Below are 21,094 nucleotides of genomic sequence, written 5' to 3'. Positions count from 1 at the left end.
GGTGAGACAGCAGGACAGGTGAGGCGGGCCCTGAGGGGGGGCGGGTGGGAGCCAGGTGAATGTACGGATCTCGGCGGCCGAGGGGGGGCGGGCGGCAGGAGGAGGCAGAGGGCTGCGGAGGAGGAGCCCCCCAGCAGAGAGCGGCGAGCGACTGACCGCGGCCTTCTGCCCAGGACCGGAGCAGGGCCCCAAGCCCCCCGGGCCTGGCGGGGGACGCGCTTCTCCCCACACACTGTGCCTCAGCTGCTCCGGCCAGCGGACCCAACGGCGGGGAGGTGAGTGTGCCCCACTTCTGTCTCCCGGCTCGGGGTCCCCCAGATTCCAGACTACTGCAGTGTCCTTCGTCCGTCCTGTGAGTGGGACCCCCCCACACACACACGCATGCAGACCCGATTCCCACCGCTCCCCTGCCCGGCGCTCTCCCAATACCGCGGCGCTTTGGGGTGACTTCAACCGGCAGGAAAGGTAGAGAAGGAAGCACGGCCGCCCTCGACCCGGGGCAGAGGGTCCCCAGAAACTTTCTCTGCACTTCTGGAATCAGACAGACGGGAGGCTCCGGGATGGAGAGAGGGCGAGGCAGCGCCGAGCGCTCCCCCAGTCTCCCCGGGACTTCAGGGAGAGACCCCCCGACCCCGAGTTGAGGGAATGGAAACGCTGACGGACTCTAACTAGGACAACGCGCTCCCCCCCGCACCGGCGCCCCCTGGCGCGGTGGGTTGGACCCGGGCCAGATGCATGGGGGGTGGGGGGGGAGCGCAGGAGGAGCGGCGGCCGGCGGCCGGGGGGAAAGTTACCGGCTGGACTATTCGGTTTCTTGCGCTTCCAGAGCCGCGCTCTCTCTCGGGTAGTGGGGCTCAGCGACAGCCTCCGAGCGACATAGAACGACCCCTCTTTCCGCCGCCCCTCAACCCGAGTCCCACCGCTACCTTTTCAAAGCCAGCGCTTGCCCCCCCAGAACCCGAGAGCTAGGGTGGGCGGCTGGGAAGATTCTACCTACCACCCGCCCGCCCGCCCCCCACGGGCGCCGGCGCACCTGCCCCTACCCGGAGTGGGGGTCGCTACTGTGTTGTAGAGCCTACAGTGAGCGCCGCTGGCAGAGGGCTGCCATTCAGAGGGGTGGGGGGCGCTGCTTTCCACTTCCAGTTTTCTCTCCTCCCACCCCACCCCAAGTCAGCGAGCGACGTGTCCCGGCCAGAGCGAGGGGGGGCCGGGAGTGGGGGGGCGGCGTGGGCAGCGGGTTGTGCCCGGACACGTGCCTGCCCAGGCGCCCCGGCCTTGCTGGTGTTTGGAGAGAGGGCGGGTCCCTTGCCCCCCGCCCCGTACAACCCCCACGTATCAAAGGGCGGCTGAGACGTGGTGAGACCTCGGGGCGCCCTGGGGGGGGGCGGGGAGCCTGGGTCCGGAGCAGGGGAGGGGCAGAGGCGCGGGTGCTAGCTGACCCACAGGAAACGAGCGCTGCTGACCTAGTTTGGGACACCGGAAGTGGGTGCTGGGGAGAGGGGGAGACCAGCAGGCTGTCCTGGCTTCCGGGCCAGGTGGCGGGCGTTCTTGAATTGACCCCCACCCGAATGCCGTGGAGACCCCTAGCTGCAGCAGAGAATGGGAATGAGTCAGCGCGGCTATTCCCCCTGCCCCCAACTTATTTCTGGAGGAGGGAGACAGTTTATCAGGGGCCGGGGGGCAAGGGGGAGCCCGAGTGGGCAGTGAGGGGTTAAGCCAGGAGGGAACTCTGTGTTCCCTGGGGATGTATGTGTGTGTGGGGGTGAGGCCTGGAGGATCATGGGGTGGCCTCCTGCTCCCCCCACACACCAACTGGTTTGGTCACCCCTGTACCCGCCTGGCACTGCTGGGAGAGCTGGCATGGAGTGGGCATCAGGCTGGAGAGGGACATATTTGCGACTGAGTTTGGGTGGTAGCTAGTGTTCCTCCTCAGTGGCGACTGGGGAGAAGGGCAGGGGGCTCCCCCTGGAGCAGCTGATGAAACAAGAAGAAATCTTTGTCAGTGCCTGCTGTCCCCGGCCCCCTGGGACTCCAGCTCCCCCAGCGTGCCTCTGTTACATGGTTGCTGTGGGCACGATGCAGCCTGCTGGCACCCCCAGACACTGTCCCCTCCCTTGGGTACCACACCCCCAGCCTTAGCCCAGGGGTCAGGAAGGGGTTAATGCCACCTGAAAGGGGCTCTGGGGTAGTGAGAAGGCAGTGCCCACTAGGCGCAGGTGTCAAGGAGAGAGGCCTGCTCTCATAGGGCACGCTCAGCACCACTCGGCTCCGGTGATATGCACCCCAGCGTCTGGGAGGCAGGTGCTGACCTCTTCCCCCATCCCTGTGGTGCCCCCTGGCACCCAGGGCCCCCAGCTCCTCCTGGCCTGGCGCCCGCCCTGGGAGGGCGCGGCGGGCAGCGGGGGCTGGGCTAACAATGCACCATCGGGCCCTTTGTGTGCCTGCACTTGGCACCCTGGGGAAGGGTGGGGGAAGGGGCACAGCGGGCATGGGGGGCGGAGTGCCTCCGAGGTGGGGACAGTGAAGGCTGGGGGAGAGAAGCAGAGAGTGAAAGCAGGTGGGGAGGAAAGGGAAGTAGGTCACGTAGGGCGCTGGCCCCCCGATTCCAAGCCAGGGCCGAGGGACCCAGCCCCGACCCTATGGCTGCCCAGATGGCATCATGCTGCCCAAGGCCCAGCCTAGGACTGGGCATTCGGGGTCAGCAGCCACTGCCTAGGGGACTGCTCAGATCGAGGAGGCCTGGCCTGGTAACTGCCTCCTTCTTGGTGTCTTGAGAGACCCAGCTCTGGCCCAAGGCCGAGGCCCCCAGATGGGTAGCGAACGGCTCCAAGCAGGGCGCTGCCTTGGGACAGAAGCCTCTGGGCCTGCTGCAGGGCTTCCTGCCTCCGGCCGCTTGGGTCCCTGACCTTCTGGGAGTTAAGGCTGCCCTGCCACCAGGCCTTGGGGCCTATGCCTGTTTTGCCCTAGGGCTGAAGAGGAGGGTGGGGGAGGAAGGTGGGGACGGATAGGACCCTGGCATGGGGTGTGCCTGCCCTGGCCTCTTCCCCCTCCTTCTGCTGAGTAAACTCGTGAGCAAACTTGACGTTTTGCCCGGACAGTTTGAAGTTGCCTCGCCGCCCCCCCCACCCCCAGTCCTGCCAATACACAGGCGGCCAGGCGCCAAGGCGGGCCTGGGGGGCTGGGGGGAAGGGGTTAGAGCTACTGTAGTCCACCATCAGGGGCTTCGGAGAGGCGAGAGAGACCCCCCCCATCCCCCAGCCAGACCCAGGCCTTGGCAAGCTTTGGCTGGGACCTGTATGCATCTGTCCCAGAGCCTTGGGAAGCCTGGGGAAAGTGGCCTCGAAGCAGAGCCTCTGCCCACTTCTGATTCCCATCCCCACTAAGGAAAGGCACCCAGCTGCCATCTGGCCCCTGAGTTGCCACCTTTAATGTTCACAGGCCGCCAGGCACAGGGGTAAGCGCCGCTTAGCAAATTCCACCAGGAGACCAGAGAGGACTGCCCTCTGCATTCCGTCCCACAGCCTGGGGCGGGCGGGAGACCGGTGGCCTTGGCATCTCAGCCCTCTCTTCTCCGAGGCCTCCCGGCTGCCATGGCCTCGGCCCTGAAGGATAGGGTCCTCGTTTCCTGGCATGGTTCCCTGACCTCGCACCTGGCCCTCAGCCCACACGTACCTCCCTCCACTGACCTCCCTGACACCCGCAGCCCCTTCCTCTGCTTGCTGGCATCCCAGAATCACGTCAGCCATCGTAGCGTCCCAGCCAGCAAATACTTGTACCAGATCCAGGGTGTAGGGTGCCCCCAGCAAAAGAGGGCTGGTGGCAGGCGAACTGGGCCAGTGAACCCCCGCTTCCGCCCCCCACCAACAAACCTGTTGCTGTCAGTTGACATCACTGATTCCTCTTATGCCTCCCCAGGCCACCAGAATGGCAGGGGGAACTGTCTTCCCAGTCCCCGCCAGGCCTCGGAGTGGGGCTCCACCAGGCCCTTGCTTTAGACCTCATGTCTCTGGCTTCAGTTTCCTTCCTGTTTCCACTGCCCCCCCCTCCACTCCTCCCCACCCATATGCCCCTTTCAACAGACATCCTCTCCTCCTTCCTTCCTCCTTTCTCCCCCTTTGCCTGGGAGAAGGGGTCCTCTCCCTCTGTGGACCTCCTAGTCTTTTACCTTTCCTAAACCTCCCCTTGGAGGTTTGTGACCAAGTCCTCCCCACCCATCAGCAAGGCTCTGGGGAAGAGAAGAACGCAGGGCTACTGAAGGGAACTACAACTCCCAAGGTACATGCAAAGTAATTGTGATGCATACTGGGAGTTGTAGTCCTCCTGGATCTCTGGATTTGGTTAAGTCTGGAAAGGTTCCTCAATGGGAGTGAAAGCCAGGGCGGGGATGAATTGGAACATGGGCACCCTCGGAGTGCCCCCCACCTGGTTCTCGCCATCCCATTCCCCCGTGTCACTATGTACCCGTGAACGACATCCATCTCCTCGGCTGAGACATGCTACCCATTCTCACCTTAGGGCCCCACCCAGCAGATGCCCACACCCTGCCCTGCTGCCCCTGACAGAGGCAAAACAGAGGGGCCCCATCGACTCCCTCCCTGTCCCCTGCCCTCTAGACTGGTTCCCTCCTTTATGGGGATCAAAGGGCAGGCACCAGCCCCACCCCACTCCCTCGCAGGCTGTGGGCACTGGGGCTCTCGGGAATTGCGAGGACTCTGGTGCCCGAGCAAATCCTTGGGCAGGGGGAATGCGGGAGGCTGGCGTCTGGGGGCGGAGGGAGACCCGGCCCCCACCTCAGCTTGTGGAGCCGTCAGTAGCCGCTGGTCGGGCTGTCCGCAGCTCCTGGGCTCGCCGTGTGCCGGCGAGACGCATGCGCTGCCTCTTGAGGCGATGGCTTGAGAACAGGGTCTTGGGCTCTCTGTAGGACGGAGGGGCCTGGGCCTGCCTAGCTGGCACCAAGGCACAGGGGTGACCCTCCCCCACCCCAGGCCCACAGTTGGCATGGGGCACCAGGAGCAGGGGGGCAGGAGGGAGAGGAGGCCATGACTGCCAGCATCCTGGTGGGCAGGTGCCAACCGGGCCGGGAGCTGGTTGAGGGGCAGCAGGCCAGCGGCATCGAGCCAGCAGCTGTTGGGGGGAAGGGGAGGGGATATTTTGGGGGGCATTTCTGTGGCCCCACCAGCCCAGCAGGATTTGAGATGGCCTAGTGATTTGGGGACACTAGGGCACCCCTCATTCCAGGAACAAGAGACCCCAGGACTCGTTCGAGGGGAACTTTGTGGCCCACCCATCTCTGGGCTCAGAGCCCTCCTGAGTTGCCCCTCAGGCCCAGGCGGGTCCCACCCAACCGGCCAGGGTGGCAGCGGCTTGCGCAAGGGGTGGGGCTGGGCGCTTCCCAGCAGATGCCCCCTCCTGGCTCCTTCCTCTTTCGGCACCCACAGCTCCCCCCATCTGCCCACCCCCCTCAGGCCAGTTCTGTCCCCTTGATCCCCCTGGCCATCGGGGGCTGGCATGAGTGCTGCCCCCTGGCCTGGTTGGCAGGGGCTGGCGCCCGAGCAAGGAGCTGTGGTATGTGAGTGGGTTTGGGGTGAGGCATGGGGAGGGCGGGGTGCTGCCTTGCCCAGCCCCTGAGGGCCCCGGCCCAGTACAGGGTGGGGAGAATTCGGCCAGCTCCCAGGGGGGCTGAGGGTGCCTACCGGGGTCCGGAGGGCCTCCTTGTGGTCCCCTGTCACACCACATGCCCTGAGGGGCTGGGATCTGGGCACCTGTCACCCCTGGCACTGACTGTCCTGGGTTCCCCTCCTCCCTCTCCTGGCCACTGCCACCTCCTGTCCCTTCCCCTCCCTTCCTCCTTCTGGTCCCACCTCCAGCAGCCTCTCCCGCTGCTCCTCCTCACCTCCTTCCTCCTGGACTGTCCTAGCTCCTACCTTTCCTCCCGCTCACCTTTTCCCCTTTAGGACTGAGTGAGGACGGGCGGGGGTGGGTACAGCTGGGGCTTCAGGCACCACAGGCAGAGACTCTAGGCCCTCTCCCACGCTGCCAGCCCCTGGTAACCCCTCCCTCCAACCTGGGGGGAGGGGGGACAGCACCCAGAGGGTTAAGGCTGCAGGGGGGAGGGGCTGGGCCAGGTCGTGGGCGGCCCCTTTGAAGGAGGGAGCTGGAGCGGGGAACAGCCACCCTACCTGCCCCCCACCCCTCCCAAGCTGCTCCCCCCAGGGGCCAAGAGGAGTTACCGGCAGGGACCCTCAGCGTTCAGGTGAGTAGGCCCTGCGCTGGGCTGGGAGAGCAGGCCCCAAGGGAGGCTCAGGGGCCTAGAATTAGCCAAGGGTCAGAGAGGGACTGAAAAGGAGGCTCGGAAGAGGGTTCCAAACCTCCCTGGGGGGCTCAGGGAGCTGAGGTCCTGGGGAGCCAGAGTGTGGGGGCGCTTCAGTGTCCAGGGGACCCGGAGGACAGCGGAGCAGGAGCCGCGGGATTCCTGGGCCAGGGCAGGAGGCTGGACAGGCTGGCAGGGAGCCGGGCTCCGGGGATCGGGCTGGGGTGTCCTCTGGGGCTGGGGGGCTCAGGTTTCTGCCGTCGGCTTGGCGGGTGTGGGGTTACCAGGCGGCTCGGTTACCCAGCTGGGGACACTGGGCCGGGGGGGAGGAGGTGGGCACAGGGCAGACCCTGGCACCTTGTGCCGGCTCCTCAGGCCCTGAGGGGAGCTGGCAGTCCCAGGCAGACCCCACCGGGAGCCTCGATGGCCAGGGTCTGCTCAAGCGCCCGGCTACCTGGCCCAGAGTGGGCACCCTCTGGGGAAAGTCCAGCAGGTCCTGGGCTGGAAACTCTGACGGGCACAGAGGCCTAGGCTGCCCCCCCACCCCACATCCGCTCCCACTGTACCCCCCACTCATCCTCCCCAACCGGCCCCCAAATTTTGGTGCCGTGCTTCATCCAGAAGGGGCGCATGGTGCCCCGGTGCAGTCATCCCATGGCAAGACCAGGCCTTGGAGGGCAGGCCAGGCGCCTCGATTTAGATTTAATTCGTCTGCCCTGTCTACACCCGCCGGCCTGGGCAGGAGAGAAGGGATGCGACAGGGAGGAGGTGGGAGAGGCCTGGGGGAGAGAGCTGGGTGCGGGGAGAAGGGAGAGGCTGGGGTGCTTCCTAGGGGGTCTGGGGACACAGGGGTGGCGGAGGAGGCAGGGGCCTGGCGAGGGCCGGGGAAGGGAAGCCGAGGACCAGCAGGGGAGAGGGGACGAGGGTTGGAGAAGGCACCACGGGGTCAAAAGAGGAGGCCAAGTAAAGAGGCCAAGAGCGGACAGTGGCTGACGGGCTGGGGTCCCCCCAAGATAAATGGGGGACGGCTGGGGGGGAGAGAGGTACCCCATTCCCGCCTCCGCCATCTTTTATCTCCCTCACGGTTCCCTGGTGCCGCCCGAGAGGCCGTGGGCCCGGGCTGGTGTCATGGAGAGAAAACGTGGGCCCCACCGAGGTCTCCCTCATGGCGGAGGAGCTGGGAGACGCAGCACCGGGAATTGGGGATTTTGAGGGAGGAGAGGCTTAACCCCCACAGCACCGGGAAGCGGCCAGCTCCCCTTGCCTCCTTCCCCCTTCGTGGCTTGCGGTCTCCCTTCCCCGCCTAGGCCCCCAGGAAGTGTGAGTGCTGGGGGCGGTGAGGTTAGGAGGGGGGAAGCGGCATATGGGGGATGGGGAAGTCATGCACTAGCCTTGGAGGGGCTGGGTGGGGAAGGGACGGCTCCGAAGCGCCTTGGGCATCCCTGGGCAGATGGCCTCTCCCGCAGCCCTTCCCACCTGCCAGGGGCTCGCCGCAGCCCCTCACCCTGCCTTCCCAGTCGAGCCGTCCCGATGGCTTCAGCCCTGGGCCCCAGAGGCCCTGGGAAGGGGTGGGAGAAGCTGGGGAACTAGGGTTCCTGGGTCCCTGAGGACTTTGGACTGGCCGTCCTATTTCCCCACCCCCCTCTGGTCCAGCCACAGGCCAAAGCTCTGGCTTCGTGCAAACTTAGCTCCAAAAAAACAGGAAGAGAACCTGAAGCTGGAGTCGGGGTGGGAGTCGGGGGGTAGAAAGGAGAAAGAAGTACACGGGAGGGGTGGCTGGCCAGGGGGTGGGAGGTGGGGGGCAGCGGGAGGAGCCCCAGGTCTCTCCATCACTCCTGGCAGGAGGACGTCACAGCCTGGTCCTCATCCTCCCGCGCCCCAAGCCGCTGTACCTGGAGAAGCCCAGCCGGGCCCCTCTCAGGCTCCCTGGCAGAGCTTGGAGGTGGGGGCCCTGGAGCCTGGGAGGGGGGGCTCTGTGTGCCTGTGTCTCAGGCCCATATCTATTTTCTCCGCTGCTAATCCTGGTTCCGCCTGCTGCCCCCCACACTAAGCCTCACTCCCCTAATCCCTAGGGTGTGGGGAAGGGGGGCCAGCTTCACCCAGCTGCCCTGCTCAGGCCTCGTGTCCCTGCTCCTCAGCTGGCTGCAGCCAGCAGCGTCGGCCCTGGCGCCCCCCAGCCCTGCAGAGTCCTGGCCTGCTTTTCCTTTCCCGGCCAGGGCCAGGGCCGGGGCCAGGCCCTTCTGGTTTCTTGGTGGTGACACACCCTGGCAGGTGCCCTGGGCACTGAGGGCCAGCTGATAGGGGCTCCACCTTTGCCCCCCTCCCGCCTTCCTTACCCCAAAGTCTTCCCCCACCGAAGTGGGGCAGGCTTGACTCAGGGCCCAGTTTCAAGAGAGCTGCCCACTGGCTTGGCCGGTCTAGCAGGCCTGACTGAGGGGAGCCTGGGGGGGGTGGCGGGAAAGGGGGAGTGATGGGGCGGGGCCCCCCAGTTCTTCCCCCTACCAGGCAAACAGACGGAACAGACCTCGCCTGGTTCGCTGGCACAGCCGCCCCCCCAACCACCACACACACCCATGCCCACAAGGTCTTAGCAAGAGGGGGCATGCCGGGCTGGGTGGGGACGGGCCGCCCTCATGGGACGTCCGGGGGCTGAGCCCTCTGGGATGCAGAGGTGGGGTGGGCATCCTGGCACCAGTGCCCCACCCTGGCAGAAGGAAAGGGGAGGCCTCCACCCCACGCACCCCTCCCAGATGATGGGGCTAGGAGTGCCCCCTTGGCCTGATTGGCACCAGCATAGTTCCAGGTGGCACCTGAGCTGGCATGGGTGCCAGAGCCCTGAGTAGGGGCTGGAGGAGTTTCCCGGGAGCTAGAAGACCGTGTGAATACCCGCCCTTCCCACGTGTGTCCTCTCTGCGCCCCCTTCACTGCCACCTCGTGGCCAGGGGCACTGGAGTCGGGCCGAGGGGTTAAACACCCACCCTTGCCCAAGCCCTGTGTGAGCTGAGCAGGGAACCAGCCCGAGCCTGTGACTTGACAGCAGGGTCAGCCAATCAGCACCCCCGCCGCACCAAGTTGCCACAGAGACTACGGGACTGGCCCTGCCGTGGGAGAGAGGAGGCGGGCTTAGCGGCGGGAATGGGTGGGGAGGGAGAGGGATGGGGTGAGCCACGTGCCTGTGGGTGCCCAGCTCCTGGCCAATGGACAGCGAGGGCAGCCCTGCCCATCTCCCTCTGGAGGGACAGGATCCACTCGGGCCCAGGAGGGTGCCCACCGCTGCTTCGGTGGCCACCGCTGCTGCGGCCCTCCCGGTGTTTGCTTGTTCCTGAGTCCTGGAGCCACTGGTCACTTGTACTATGTGTCAAGTTACGGGCAGGAGAACCGAAGGGAACTGGAGAGCTCCCACGCTGCCTGGGCCCCAGAGAGAGGAGCGGTTTGGGGGCTTCGGGTGGGAATAGGGGGGCCCTTCTAAGGGTGCCCAGGTGCGGCTCACAAACAAGGACAGTACATGGGTGCCGCTCACTCAAGGTGTCCGTGCTGGGGTCCTGGCATGTCGGCGAAGGTGGCAGGCAGGGAGGCAGGCCGAGACAATGCATTTCTTGTGTCCCGAAGAGAAAATCTGTGGCCCTCGACTCCATCAACACCCCCCACCCCCCAAATACCTTTCCCCATCAGTGGCCAGGGCCGAGCAGCTGCTGGGAGCGGCAGAGGGCCCTGGCAGAGCGTCAGCGTGGCTCCTGCGGGGGGTCCTCCAAGTTAGTCTTTGCCATGGCAGCTGAGGAGCCCGCCTCCTGCAGAAAGGAAGCGACTTCTCCAAGGTCATGTGGCTAGCAGTGACCTGACTCTCTAGGGGCGAAGGGAGGGAGGGAGACAGACCTGTCCCCAGGGGGTTTTCCCAGCAGAGGCCATCTGTGCAGTGGAATCTGCCCTCAGGTGAGGCCCTGCTTCTCCCTTTCAAGGCCAGGACGTTTACTGAGCCCCTACTGTGCGTCAGGCATGGTGCCACACTAGGTCTCATTTAACTCAGTCACCAGCACACCGGGAGTTGGTCGGAAGGGTCCCACAGTACCCACGAGGAAGGAGGTCCAGAGATTAAATCACTTACTTAAGGTCACAGCACTAACTAGCGCAGAGCGAAGGTTCAAACTCGAGCCTGGCTGACTCGAGAGCCCAGGTCTTTCCAGGCCCGGCTGGTCTCCAGTTGCTCCAGACCCACCAAATGTCAGGGCTGAAGGGCTGAGCCCTTGGGATTTCCACCCCCACCCCCTCCTACAGCTAAGGAGATAGAAGCGCAGAGAAAAACGACTTGCCCAAGGTCATTCAGCGAGCTAGTGGCAGCACCAGGACCAGAGGCAGCTCTCCCCATCTGCAGGCCAGACTCAGCCCCCGCCCGTCCCCCACCACCAGCCTTCGGAGGCCGTGCCTCGAGAGGGAAAGCACAGAGGTCGGAAGATGGCATCTCTGGAGAGGGGGCTCCCTGACCAGCCAGGAATGGGCAGGGAGAGGTGGTGGTAGCGGAGGGGTGGGTCTGGAACTTGGCCTATTGGCAGTGGGGGAGGGGGCGGGGACGATGCTTATCTGTGCGGGGCAGGAAGCACCCGCGCCAGCGACACCCCAGCAAAGGCAAAGGCTGGCTGCTCCTTGGCCTTATGGGGGAGGGGAGCGTATGTGTGGGGGGTGCTGGGAGCTGTGTTTCCCTTTTGACCTCAACAAGGGGGCATCTCGAAGGGGACATGCACTTTCAGTGGAGGGAGAGGGCCGGGAGGAAGGAGCTGGGAGCTGCCCGGAGCCCGGTGTGCTGGGCAGACAGCTCAAGTTGAAGCACCTGGCCGGACGCGAGTCTGCAATCTCATCGGCCCCTCTGTGAGCTGTGAGGAGGTTCCATTGCAGACTGCTGTCCTGTCCTTCGGCTGACAGGCCGGCTGCCAGAGCCACCCAGAGTCCCTCAGCCAGTTCTTCGTGAGGCCTGAAGCGGGGCCCAGCATCCTCTGTCCTTGTCCCCTGCTTCTTCCAGAGGACAGAAAGGGAGGGAGGAGGGCAGGTGGAGCAGATGGGTCAGCAGGGGGGCGGCCAGAGCCAGCCCCACCCAGGCTGCACAGAGCATGGAGCGGAGTGCAGGCCGGGCCCACGGCCTGCGTTGGTTGGAGCCCTGCTCTGTAACTTCACTGGGAAAGTCACTTCCCCTGTCTACACCTCAGGTTCCTTGTCTGTGACATTAGTGATCCTTGTGATGTTGTAGAAGAGTAAACAGGTATCAAGCGCTTCCAGAAGTATGTGGCGTGCTGTCCCCATCCATAAGCCCGTGCCCTGGATCCGCCACCCCCGCCACAGGGCCGTGCTCCTAACCTCCCCTCTGCTCCACCCCGCAGGAAGAGATGGGGAGCCCCGAGGACGACCTGATCGGGATTCCCTTCCCGGACCACAGCAGTGAGCTCCTGAGCTGCCTCAACGAGCAGCGCCAGCTGGGCCACCTGTGCGACCTCACCATCCGGACGCGAGGCCTGGAGTACCGCACCCACCGGGCCGTGCTGGCTGCCTGCAGCCACTACTTCAAGAAGCTCTTCACGGAGGGGGGCGGCGGAGCCGTCCCCGGGGCTGGGGGCGGCGGGCCGGCCGCCGGGGGAGCAGGGACCGGCGTGTGTGAGCTAGACTTCGTGGGGCCAGAGGCTCTGGGCGCCCTGCTCGAGTTTGCCTACACGGCCACCCTGACCACCAGCAGCGCCAATATGCCGGCGGTGCTCCAGGCCGCCCAGCTGCTGGAGATCCCGTGCGTGATCGCCGCCTGCGTGGAGATCCTGCAGGGCAGCGGCCTGGAAGCTCCCGGCCCGGACGAGGACGACTGCGAACGAGCCCGCCAGTACCTGGAGGCCTTTGCCACGGCCACGGCCACGGCCACGGCCTCGGGAGTGCCCAACGGTGAAGACAGCCCTCCGCAGGTGCCCCTGCCGCCACCACCGCCTCCACCGCCTCGGCCCGTTGCCCGCCGGAGCCGGAAGCCCCGAAAAGCTTTCCTGCAGACCAAGGCCCGGGCGAACCATCTCGTGCCAGAGGCGCCTGCTGGGCCCACCCATGCCCTGACCTACGAGGAGGAGGAGGCGACAGGCAGAGTGGGCAGCAGTCGGGGCAGTGGGCTGGGAGACAGCTACAGCCCTCCCACAGGGACCGCCTCCCCGCCGGAGGGGCCCCTGGGCTACGAGCCCTATGAAGGTGAGGAAGAGGAAGAGGAGCTGGTGTACCCCCAGACCTACGGGCTGACGCAGGGCAGCGGGCCCCCGCTGTCCCCGGAGGAGCTGGGCTCAGACGAGGATGCCATCGACCCTGACCTGATGGCCTACCTAAGTTCCCTGCACCAGGACGCCCTGGCACCGGGCCTGGACGGCCAAGACAAGCTGGTGCGCAAGCGCCGCTCCCAGATGCCCCAGGAGTGCCCCGTCTGCCACAAGATCATCCACGGGGCAGGCAAGCTGCCACGCCACATGAGGACCCACACCGGCGAGAAGCCCTTCGCCTGTGAGGTCTGTGGCGTCCGCTTCACCCGGTGAGCGCCAGGGGCAGGGGCTGTGGGGGGGTGGATGCCGGACCTGAGGGGAGGGCCAGGGTCACACAGGGAGAGGGGAGGCAGGTGACTTGGGGGTGAGGCAGTACTACAGTGAGGATAGGGAGACCAGGAGAAAGGAGGTCACGTGCATGGGGGGCAGTGGGTCTGGGCCAGGAAAGATTCCCGCCTTGCTCTGCTCTCGTCAGGGCAGGTGGTGGCTGGGCCTGCTAAGCTGGGGCAATAATGGGGAAACATGGCGAGGGACGGGAGTGAGGCAAGGCCTGGGAACCTGGCGTGGGTGGCGGAGGGGAGCCCAGGACCCCACTCTGACCGCCGCCTTGCCCCTCCCCCGCCCCGCAGGAATGACAAGCTGAAGATCCACATGCGGAAGCACACGGGCGAGCGCCCGTACTCCTGCCCGCACTGCCCAGCCCGCTTCCTGCACAGCTACGACCTCAAGAACCACATGCACCTGCACACGGGGGACCGGCCCTACGAGTGCCACCTGTGCCACAAGGCTTTCGCCAAGGAGGACCACCTGCAGCGCCACCTCAAGGGCCAGAACTGCCTGGAGGTGCGCACGCGGCGCAGACGCAAGGACGATGCGCCTCCCCACTACCCCCCGCCCTCGGCTACCGCCTCGTCCCCCGCCGACCTCGACCTCTCCAATGGCCACCTGGACACCTTCCGCCTCTCTCTGGCTCGATTCTGGGAGCAGTCAGCCCCCACTGGGCCCCTGGTCTCCACCCCGGGGCCCCCTGATGACGACGAAGAGGAAGGGGCACCCACCACGCCTCAAGCTGAAGGTGCCATGGAGTCCTCTTAAAGAGGGACGAGTGGCCAGGCCTGAGCGGCGCGAGGCGGGGCCTCCCATGCCAAGCAGCGGGAGCCATCCGGACAGGCAGAGCCGGGGTCGGCTTCGGAAGTCAGGCCCTCCTCCCCAGAGCCCTCATTCCAGTCCCCAGATGAGAAGGTTTTGGGGCAGAGGCTCCCCAGATTGGGGTGAGCTCCCAAGGAGTGATCCATATATCATGTATATATTTACAGCTCTATTGTAAAGGTGGGGTGCCTGCCCCCAGCTGCTCCTGGGGAGTAGAAGCAATAATGTATTTGATTTGTGGGGTCCCTCTTCGGCTATGCGGGTTTCTAGGGGTTGGGGGGCTTGGGACCAAAGCCTTGCCCTGCCCCCATGCCCCTTGGGGTTTTGGCTGTGTAAGGGGGTGAAGGACTGCCCCTCCCTTCTGAGACCCCTCCTTCCTGGTTTCTGTTCCCTTTTCCTGGCCGTGAATTATGCAAGGGGGGGCGGCAGAGGAAGGGCAGGTGGCGGAAAGCGAGGTAGAAGCTTGAATGACCAGGGGACTGGGCCTGTAAGGAAGGAGCCATCCCAGTCCCCCTCCGCCCTGCTCCCGGCGCTGAGTCATGGGGTCCTGGAGCAGAAGGGGGCGGGGTGGCCTGATTGGCTCGCCTGCCCCTGGGGGCAGCGGGAGGGGCCCCGCCCAGCTAGGGGTGCCGCTCGCTCGCTCGGCTGTTCTCCTCCGCGGCCCTCCCCTCCCCTCCCGAGTCCCCAGGCAGGGAATGTCTTGTTCCCGCCGCTCCCTCCCCGGGGCCAGAGGGCAGGGCGGGCTGGGCGGTGTCCTCCCCTCCTCCTCCCCCCACCTCCTCCCCGCCCAGGTGCGAGCCGAGCCGCCACCACCGCTGCCGCCCCTGACTCACGCCGCCCCCGGGCTGGCGCGGCGCGGGGCGTGGGACGGGGCGAGGGGTTGGGGAAGCCGGCGCCACCTGGCGGCCGTGCCCCCGCCTCGCCGCCCCGCCGGCCAGCGGGCCCCCTCGCCGAGGCTGGGGGGTGAGGGGCCCTTGCCAGCCGGGCTCCCTCTGGGTCCGGTCGGGTCGGGGAGAAGAACCCCCGCCCCCTTCTGAGATCGAGCCGCCGCCCCCTTCTGTACATAGCCTCCTGTGTTGGTCCGTTGGAATCTAGTGTCAGATTTTTAACTACCCGATTCTGCTGGGGGTGGGATGTCTCCCCGTCCCCTTCCTCGCTGGGTGCTGGACCCCCGTCGCGGCCTGGGCTCTGCCTTGCACTATTTCCCCTCCCTGGCCTGACGGCCCCTCCCCCTCTGAAAAGGGGCAGGTTCAGGGGCCGGGTGCTCTCCCTCCCTCCCGTGCACCCCCATGCCCATTTGCACAGCTGCCCAGGTACCCTCAAGAATGGGGGGGTCACAGGGAGGGGGTAGCGGGACCAGTCCCTGTATCTATTTAAAAAGTAATGATGTAATATATTGGGGTAGGGGGAGGTCCTGGCGCCCTGGGCCTCATCTTAGCATTTCAGGTGATGGGGGAGCCCAGGGCTGGGGAGTCCCGGGGCCCAGCCCCAGGGAGTGAGGACAGTGTGGCCTCCCCCTCCCCCCTTGCGGCTTCTCCACTCAGTGCCTTAGGGGGGGAGGCAATCCCCCCTCTCCTGTCCCCCTCCCCTTCCCCTGTCCCCCAACTCGGTGTAAGCCAGAGGAAGAAATAATAATAATTTAAGATTCACACTGTGTCCACCTTCGGTTCCTTTATTTGGGGGTAGGCGGGAGGGATCGGGAGGAGAGGGTGGTAGAGACAGAGGGCCTGGCATTCCGAAGCTGGAGAGGGGCCGCTTTGGGGCAGAGGACTTGGGGCCAGGGGGTGCGGGGGGGCAGTGGGGCTGAGGGTCGTGGGAACGCTGACAGACGGGGCTGCACGTAAGGGCTACGGCCTGCGCTTCCCCTGCCGAGGCCCCTTCTCCTCATCCAGGTCACTAGGAAGGCAAGGAGGGGGTGGCTCGATGGGTCACCCACGTTCTGTTCTCACAGGTGCATTCCTGCCCCCTGTCCCCCAGGAGGTTTGCCTCCTGTTAAGCACCAGCCCTACCGCCCTCACAGGCCCCCAGGCACAGTAGCCATGGCTGTGGACATCTGATTTCAGCCCATGCTGAGAGGCCAGCAGGCAATGACTTGCCCAAGGTCACATGGCTAGGGAGGGCAGGACCAGCAGTGACCTCGTGACAATACCTGCTCAGGGCTCACGCTGCCCCCTCTGGCGACCCAGCTTTGAACTAGTTCCCTGAGCCCTCAGGAGCCTCTAGAAAAGAAGCTGCCCTTCCCCTGTCCTCTGGTCACTATGGCAGCCCCCTCCCCCGGAATGTGCCCACTGGACACTCTGCTCAGGTGGGGGCTGTTCGCCTCTTAAACCCCCTGGCTGATGGCAGTGACACCGCTGGGTGTCTCCTCAGGCCTGCCGGGGGCCCAGCCACACCCTTCCGGGTGCCGGCCCACACCGGCAGCCCCTTGCGGGCTCATCCAGCTCTGGCCTTTCAGTCCTTGGCCTCCCCAGCCGTAGGCCCTAAGCCCTTCACTTCTGCCCGCCCTCCCCACGTCAGCCACTCACTGGGTTTATCCCAGGATTCTTCGTGCCTGTGCCTCATCCTCTCTGTCCCTCCCGGCCACTGTCCATGCTCCAACCCCTCACCCTGACTCAGACCCTGGACTGCCCCTGGGGCCTCAGGCCCTTCCCTTCCCCAAGGCCGGTCATCTCGGACACCCTTCCCGAAGACACCCCAATCCTCCCTCCTGTGCTTCCCCGACCGGCCAGGGAAAGCCTCCACCCCTCGAATCCTGCTCCCGACCACCGCAGTAGCCTGGGCAAAGCACACGACCAAGCACACCGGTCGGTCGTTACGGGTTATGGGTTTCAACATCATCCGGGCCTTTCACGCCCCTGGAAACCGCTTGACTTCCCGTCTGGGCCCCTTTGCCCACTCCCCGAGGCAGGTATTTCACCCGCCACCGCCCACTGCCGGAGACCTGTATTCCACTCCCAGCCCCTCCTCTGCTCTCCGCAGGCGCCCTTCCCTCCTACTCCCCAGGAGACGAGGCCAAGGGACCTGAGCCAGCGGGCTCCATTCTGCCCAGGGGGACGTGCCTCTCGCCTCCTGCCCAGGCAGAGCCCCGCCCACCTGGCCCCAGGTCCCATGTCTCCGGCAGGCAGCCCTCTCTTTCCACCTCCTAAAGCCTCAAATCTCCCCGTCCTGGCAGAGCAAACCCTTTAGCGCTGGGTCCCCTTGGAGCTGCTGTGCTGTGCGAAGCTCCCTCTCCACCCTCCGGCTTCCTTGCTCTGATGACGGCAGTGATAACTCAGAAGAACATTCTCGCACTTCTTGCGACAGTGATGCGGAGCCTCGTCCTCTGTCTGTCTCTGAGTCTTTTCTCTCAGTCTCCCCTCAACCCGTCATGGTCTGGGCCTTCCCGCTGGCACCAAAAATGTCCACACCAGCCACTCCAGTGATCTCTCAAGCACCAAATTCAATGGCGGGTCTTCAGCCCTCATCCAGCCCGATGTCTCCTCTCCTTCCTCTCCTTCCGCTCGGCTCTCTGCCGTGCTGGAGCCTCCGCGGGCTCGTCCTCGGTTTGCGGCTGAGCCCCTCTCCTCGCCTGCTGTGCTCTTAAGTCTCGAAGTCAACAACCCCCCAAACAAACCTCCGCGCAGAGCCCTGCCCGCTCTCTCACTGCTCCCTGGGCATCTCCAGCTGGGTTCCCTACAGACTCTTTGAGGGCCTCGGACCCCGGCCATTCCTCTTTCCCAGGCCTGTCCCTCCTCCCAAGCATAAACGCCCAGTCTGAACTGAGACAGCGTCCTCTCTGCCTTCTTAGCTGATGGCCCTAGGACGCGATTACGCACACGGCACTTCCTGACCAAAGATCTTCGGATGGTGAGTCAGGCCTTGCCCGTCCCAGCCGGCCTCGACTCCCACCCTCGTCTCCCAGTGCTCTCCGAGGCACCCACCCAGACACACTCTGCCAGCTCACACGGGCCCCCTGCGAGCTTCCTCCACTCCCCACCCTAGCAAACCCACCTCCTCCTCCTCCGCACGCCCGGAGCCTGCCTCATGCCTCCCTTGCTGTCACTTGACTCACTGTCCGCCGCCCCCTCATTCGGTAGGCTCTGGGGTGCTGACACGGCGGGCTCTGGGCAGACCTCCACGCCCTCCCCCGCTTCGTCCCTGGCTCCAGCTCTAGCAGAGGGCCAGGCACCCCTTTGTACAGAAGCCCTTTGTAAAGGCGACAGGACAGGCCGAGGCCTCCAAGCCCCAGCTGCTCTCTGCTCACCTGAGCTCAGGGCCGGACTCGGACCCGGAGGGCGAGAGGGTCCCCAGCGCGTCCTCCAGCTGCCGCCGCAGGACGCCCTCCTGGGCGGGGCCCTCCCTTCGCGCTGCAGCTAGCCACAGCCGGGGGCCCTCCTCGTCACTGGAGTCCCTGGAGAAGCCTCCCATCTCAGTGGCTCACGGAGGTCCCGGGGGAGGGGTGGCTGCTCCCACCGCCCCCACGGACTCCAGCCGCCCCAGCCCTGGACTCACAGCTCCAGGTCCAGGCCGCCCTGGTAGGAGAGAGGAGATGCACACACGGAGCAGGTGTTGGCCAGGAGGCCGTAGCAGGTGCGGCAGAAGAGACCTGGGGGAGGCCGGGAGGGAAGGTGAACTTGAGCTCAGCCGCCCCGCACTGCGCTCCCCGGCTTCCTCCCCCACCCCACCCTTGGGGCGACTGTCCTTGTCCCGCGGAGCACACTAAGGAATTTGCATATCGATTCTGCTCCCACGTGGGAGAATTAAGGCGAACAGGAGGTGAGCCGAGGGTCCATGTAAATGCGAACATGCATAGTAATGAAGGGGGGAACGCAAAGGTGAGGCCGGAAGGGTCCCTAAAGGAAGGACCACAGCTGCTTGTCACAGGCAGAGGGTGAGTCCCCGCAGGGAGAGGCATTCTGCCAGGAACCGCACCTCGGCAGCCGGGGGTGCTGCAGGACACGAAGTTCTCTGTGTCCCCCTCGTCTTGGGGCTGCCCGCAGCCCAGGCAGTAGGACGGGCGCTGCCCAATGCGGCTGAGAAACGGCGCCAGGCAGACACACCTGAGGACAGGGGCCGGACACTCAGCGGGCCAGCCCGGCCGGCCGGCCCCTCGGGCTCCCCAGCACCACCCTTCAGGCCAAAGGGGGGGCCTTGCTGCCATCTAAGCTTCGTCCCTCTGCAACCTCACTCCCCACTCCCAGGCGCTCACCCCCACGTCTCCCCCTCACTGCGAGAATGGCACGGCAGGGGACCCTGTCTCACCGGCCTCTGGACGCATGGGAAGGTCAGAGAGCCATTCTGACCTCTGGCTCTTTTTCTGCCCCCTCTCGCCCCACTCCTCCAAAGAAGGACAGAGGGCTCACCGCCTGGCCAGCACCTGGAGGACACTCGCGTGGCCCTGGTCAGCAGCCCTCCGCCTCACCGCCCGGTGCAGAGCAGCCAGCAGGTTGGTTCGGCGGCTCAGAAGCACATTGTAGAGGTAGGAGATCCTCTCCTGCGGGGGGGCAGGCCAGGGCTGGGTCCCCTCGGGCCCTCAGCACCCGTTCCCACCCCCTACCTTTGCCTTCTGCCCCACTTTCCTGAGTCCCTCTAGACTGGGCTCAGCAATGCCCCTTCCTCCGGGAAGCCCCCCGGGAAGAGACCCGTCTCCTCCTCTGGGATTCTATGGAGCTTTATTTGTTCTTTAGTCAAGACACTTGTTTACTTGCAGTGCTTCGTTGGAAGCCTGTCTGGCCTCCGGGAGAAGCTGCGTTTGCTTTGCCTGGACATCCCGAGGCCAGCATTGTGGCTGGCACACAGTAGGTGCTCGGGAGGTAATTCACAAAGGAGCAGATGCAGCTTTCCACGCAGGGTTAACAGCGCGGAGGAGGCTGCCTCGGTCTCAGGAAGCCCTGCGAAGGAGCCCCACTTTTCCCAGCTCCGTCTGGGGCCCAGAGATCTACAGTCCAGGTGATGTGCTTTGGGGTTCAACCAGAGGAGAGGGGGTGGGACTGCTGAAGGACTCAAAGCTCCCCCACACCGAGACAGACAGCCACGCGCTCACTCCCCTGGGGAGGGGCAGGGACTGTGGGCCACGCACCTGCTCCCGGGATGGGTAGTAGGAAGCACAGATGACACGCCGCAGCCGGCTGACGTAGCAGCCGAACAGGGTGACAACGAAGCAGAGGCCGTACATGACGCCTGGGGACACAGCAGGCACAGGAGCCGGCTGGTGGGCGCGGGGGCCAGCCACACCCCACAGCCTGCACCCCAGCGCCCTCGGGCCGTGGTGGTTACCGATGGCCACGTAACCGGTGCTGTCAGGCTCCGAGGGACTCAGGAGACAGCGCCTGGACAGGACCGTGATATTGCCCTGCTGCAGGACGTCGAAGGCCGACACCAGGTCGCGGTAGATCCTCCCAGAGTAGCCATTGCCTTCCACGGTTATGGAGACCAGCACAGGGCCTGGCACAGAGACCCACGTGAGGCACGCACGGCAGCGGCCACACCGCCCGGCACGGACAGCCACGTCTTCTGCAGGGTGGTGGCACCGTGCCCCCGGCGAGGGGCCTTTGACGCCCCAGGCACCTGGCCCCCGGGACTGGCTCCGTGGTGCCTGGTCTGCCTGCCCAGGCCACCAGGTCTGAGCTGACCTCGACGGTCAGTGAGTCCATCCCCTGCCTCCACGACCGCCCAGGAGAACTCGTTTTCAGCATCTGCTAAGCACTGATCACGCAGCGGCCACGGACAAGCGGCTTCGCCTTTTCTGTTGGCTTTCTGGCTTAGGTTCTCTGTACCCCGTTTGTGGCACACTCGCCATCAGCGGCCTGCTGGGCGGTCAACACGCGCGGCCTCATTTACTCCCCAGAGAGACCCAGACAGGCTGCTGCCACGATCGTCCCAACGTTCACGCGAGGAGAAGGAAGCTCGGCGGGGCTAAGCCACTCTCGCGAGGTCACTGCCTGGCACGGGGCCGAGTCGGGATTTGAACCCAGGCCAGTCTGGTAACGGGGCTAGTGATCTTAACGACTCCGTTATGGTGTCGCCTGGGCCCGGACACAGGGCTTACCAGGCAGGGAAAGAGGGGCGAAGGCAGAGGCCGGTGAGTAACAGTGAAATGGGGACATTCAGGCTACGCCCCAGGACTGGGGAAGGAGAGGAGGCTGCGGGGGCTGGCCCAGGGGGCTGGGGGGCCGTGCGGGCACTCACTGCGGGCCACGAGCTCCCCCTGCAGCTGGTGCCGGGCCAAGTCGAGCACCCAGAACACGGCGTAGTCCAGGAAGACCAGCAGCAGCGCGAGCAGGAGGTGCCGGATGAGGTCGAAGGCTTCCAGGATGTAGGAGACCTGCTCCCACTGGGACAGGAAGATGGAGCCTGGGGGCGGGGGGCGGTCAGGAGGGTGCTCCCCAGT

The 21,094-nt window shown here is 65.5% G+C and overlaps 3 protein-coding genes across 4 annotated transcripts in view; 1 reads left to right on the top strand and 2 right to left on the bottom strand.

Annotated features, from left to right (window-relative positions):
- The first annotated feature begins 6 nt into the window (after window positions 1-6).
- On the top strand, window positions 7-15,374 carry ZBTB7B (zinc finger and BTB domain containing 7B). 2 transcript variants are annotated; one of them, XM_039849874.1, is made up of 4 exons: window positions 7-18; window positions 174-275; window positions 11,677-12,845; window positions 13,206-15,374. In XM_039849874.1, the coding sequence occupies exons 3-4, from the start codon at window positions 11,683-11,685 to the stop codon at window positions 13,669-13,671; spliced, it is 1,629 nt and encodes a 542-aa protein (XP_039705808.1). In that variant the 5' UTR covers window positions 7-18; window positions 174-275; window positions 11,677-11,682; the 3' UTR covers window positions 13,672-15,374. The 2 variants fall into 2 exon arrangements, with proteins under 2 accessions (XP_039705808.1, XP_039705809.1); XM_039849875.1 differs by lacking the exon at window positions 174-275.
- On the bottom strand, window positions 3,866-6,166 carry LOC120592257 (vegetative cell wall protein gp1-like). Its single transcript, XM_039849876.1, has one exon. It carries the CDS (start codon window positions 5,508-5,510, stop codon window positions 4,512-4,514), a length of 999 nt encoding a protein of 332 aa, XP_039705810.1. The 5' UTR covers window positions 5,511-6,166; the 3' UTR covers window positions 3,866-4,511.
- The window catches only part of DCST2 (DC-STAMP domain containing 2), an 8,877-nt gene continuing 3,045 nt past the window's right edge, over window positions 15,263-21,094 (bottom strand). Inside the window, 9 exon segments of the mRNA XM_039849815.1 lie at window positions 15,263-15,452; window positions 15,455-15,621; window positions 17,969-18,115; window positions 18,217-18,310; window positions 18,637-18,764; window positions 19,068-19,198; window positions 19,784-19,884; window positions 19,981-20,148; window positions 20,893-21,085. Coding sequence (XP_039705749.1) covers window positions 15,274-15,452; window positions 15,455-15,621; window positions 17,969-18,115; window positions 18,217-18,310; window positions 18,637-18,764; window positions 19,068-19,198; window positions 19,784-19,884; window positions 19,981-20,148; window positions 20,893-21,085 — 1,308 coding nt within the window. The 3' untranslated portion in view covers window positions 15,263-15,273.

The sequence above is a fragment of the Pteropus medius genome, unplaced genomic scaffold, assembly GCF_902729225.1.
Source record: "Pteropus medius unplaced genomic scaffold, Ma_sr-lr_union100, whole genome shotgun sequence".
Lineage (NCBI taxonomy): Eukaryota > Metazoa > Chordata > Mammalia > Chiroptera > Pteropodidae > Pteropus > Pteropus medius.
Note: the sequence above shows the minus strand (reverse complement) of the source record. Positions and strands in the feature narration are given on the sequence as shown.

Bases quoted from the DNA above. Each gene is read 5' to 3' on its own strand.
- LOC120592257 (XM_039849876.1), bottom strand. From the start codon at position 5,510: ATGCCAGCCCCCGATGGCCAGGGGGATCAAGGGGACAGAACTGGCCTG.
- ZBTB7B (XM_039849875.1), top strand. From the start codon at position 11,683: ATGGGGAGCCCCGAGGACGACCTGATCGGGATTCCCTTCCCGGACCAC. The intron at 12,846-13,205 runs GTGAGCGCCAGG...CCCGCCCCGCAG, and splicing joins TGTGGCGTCCGCTTCACCCG to GAATGACAAGCTGAAGATCC.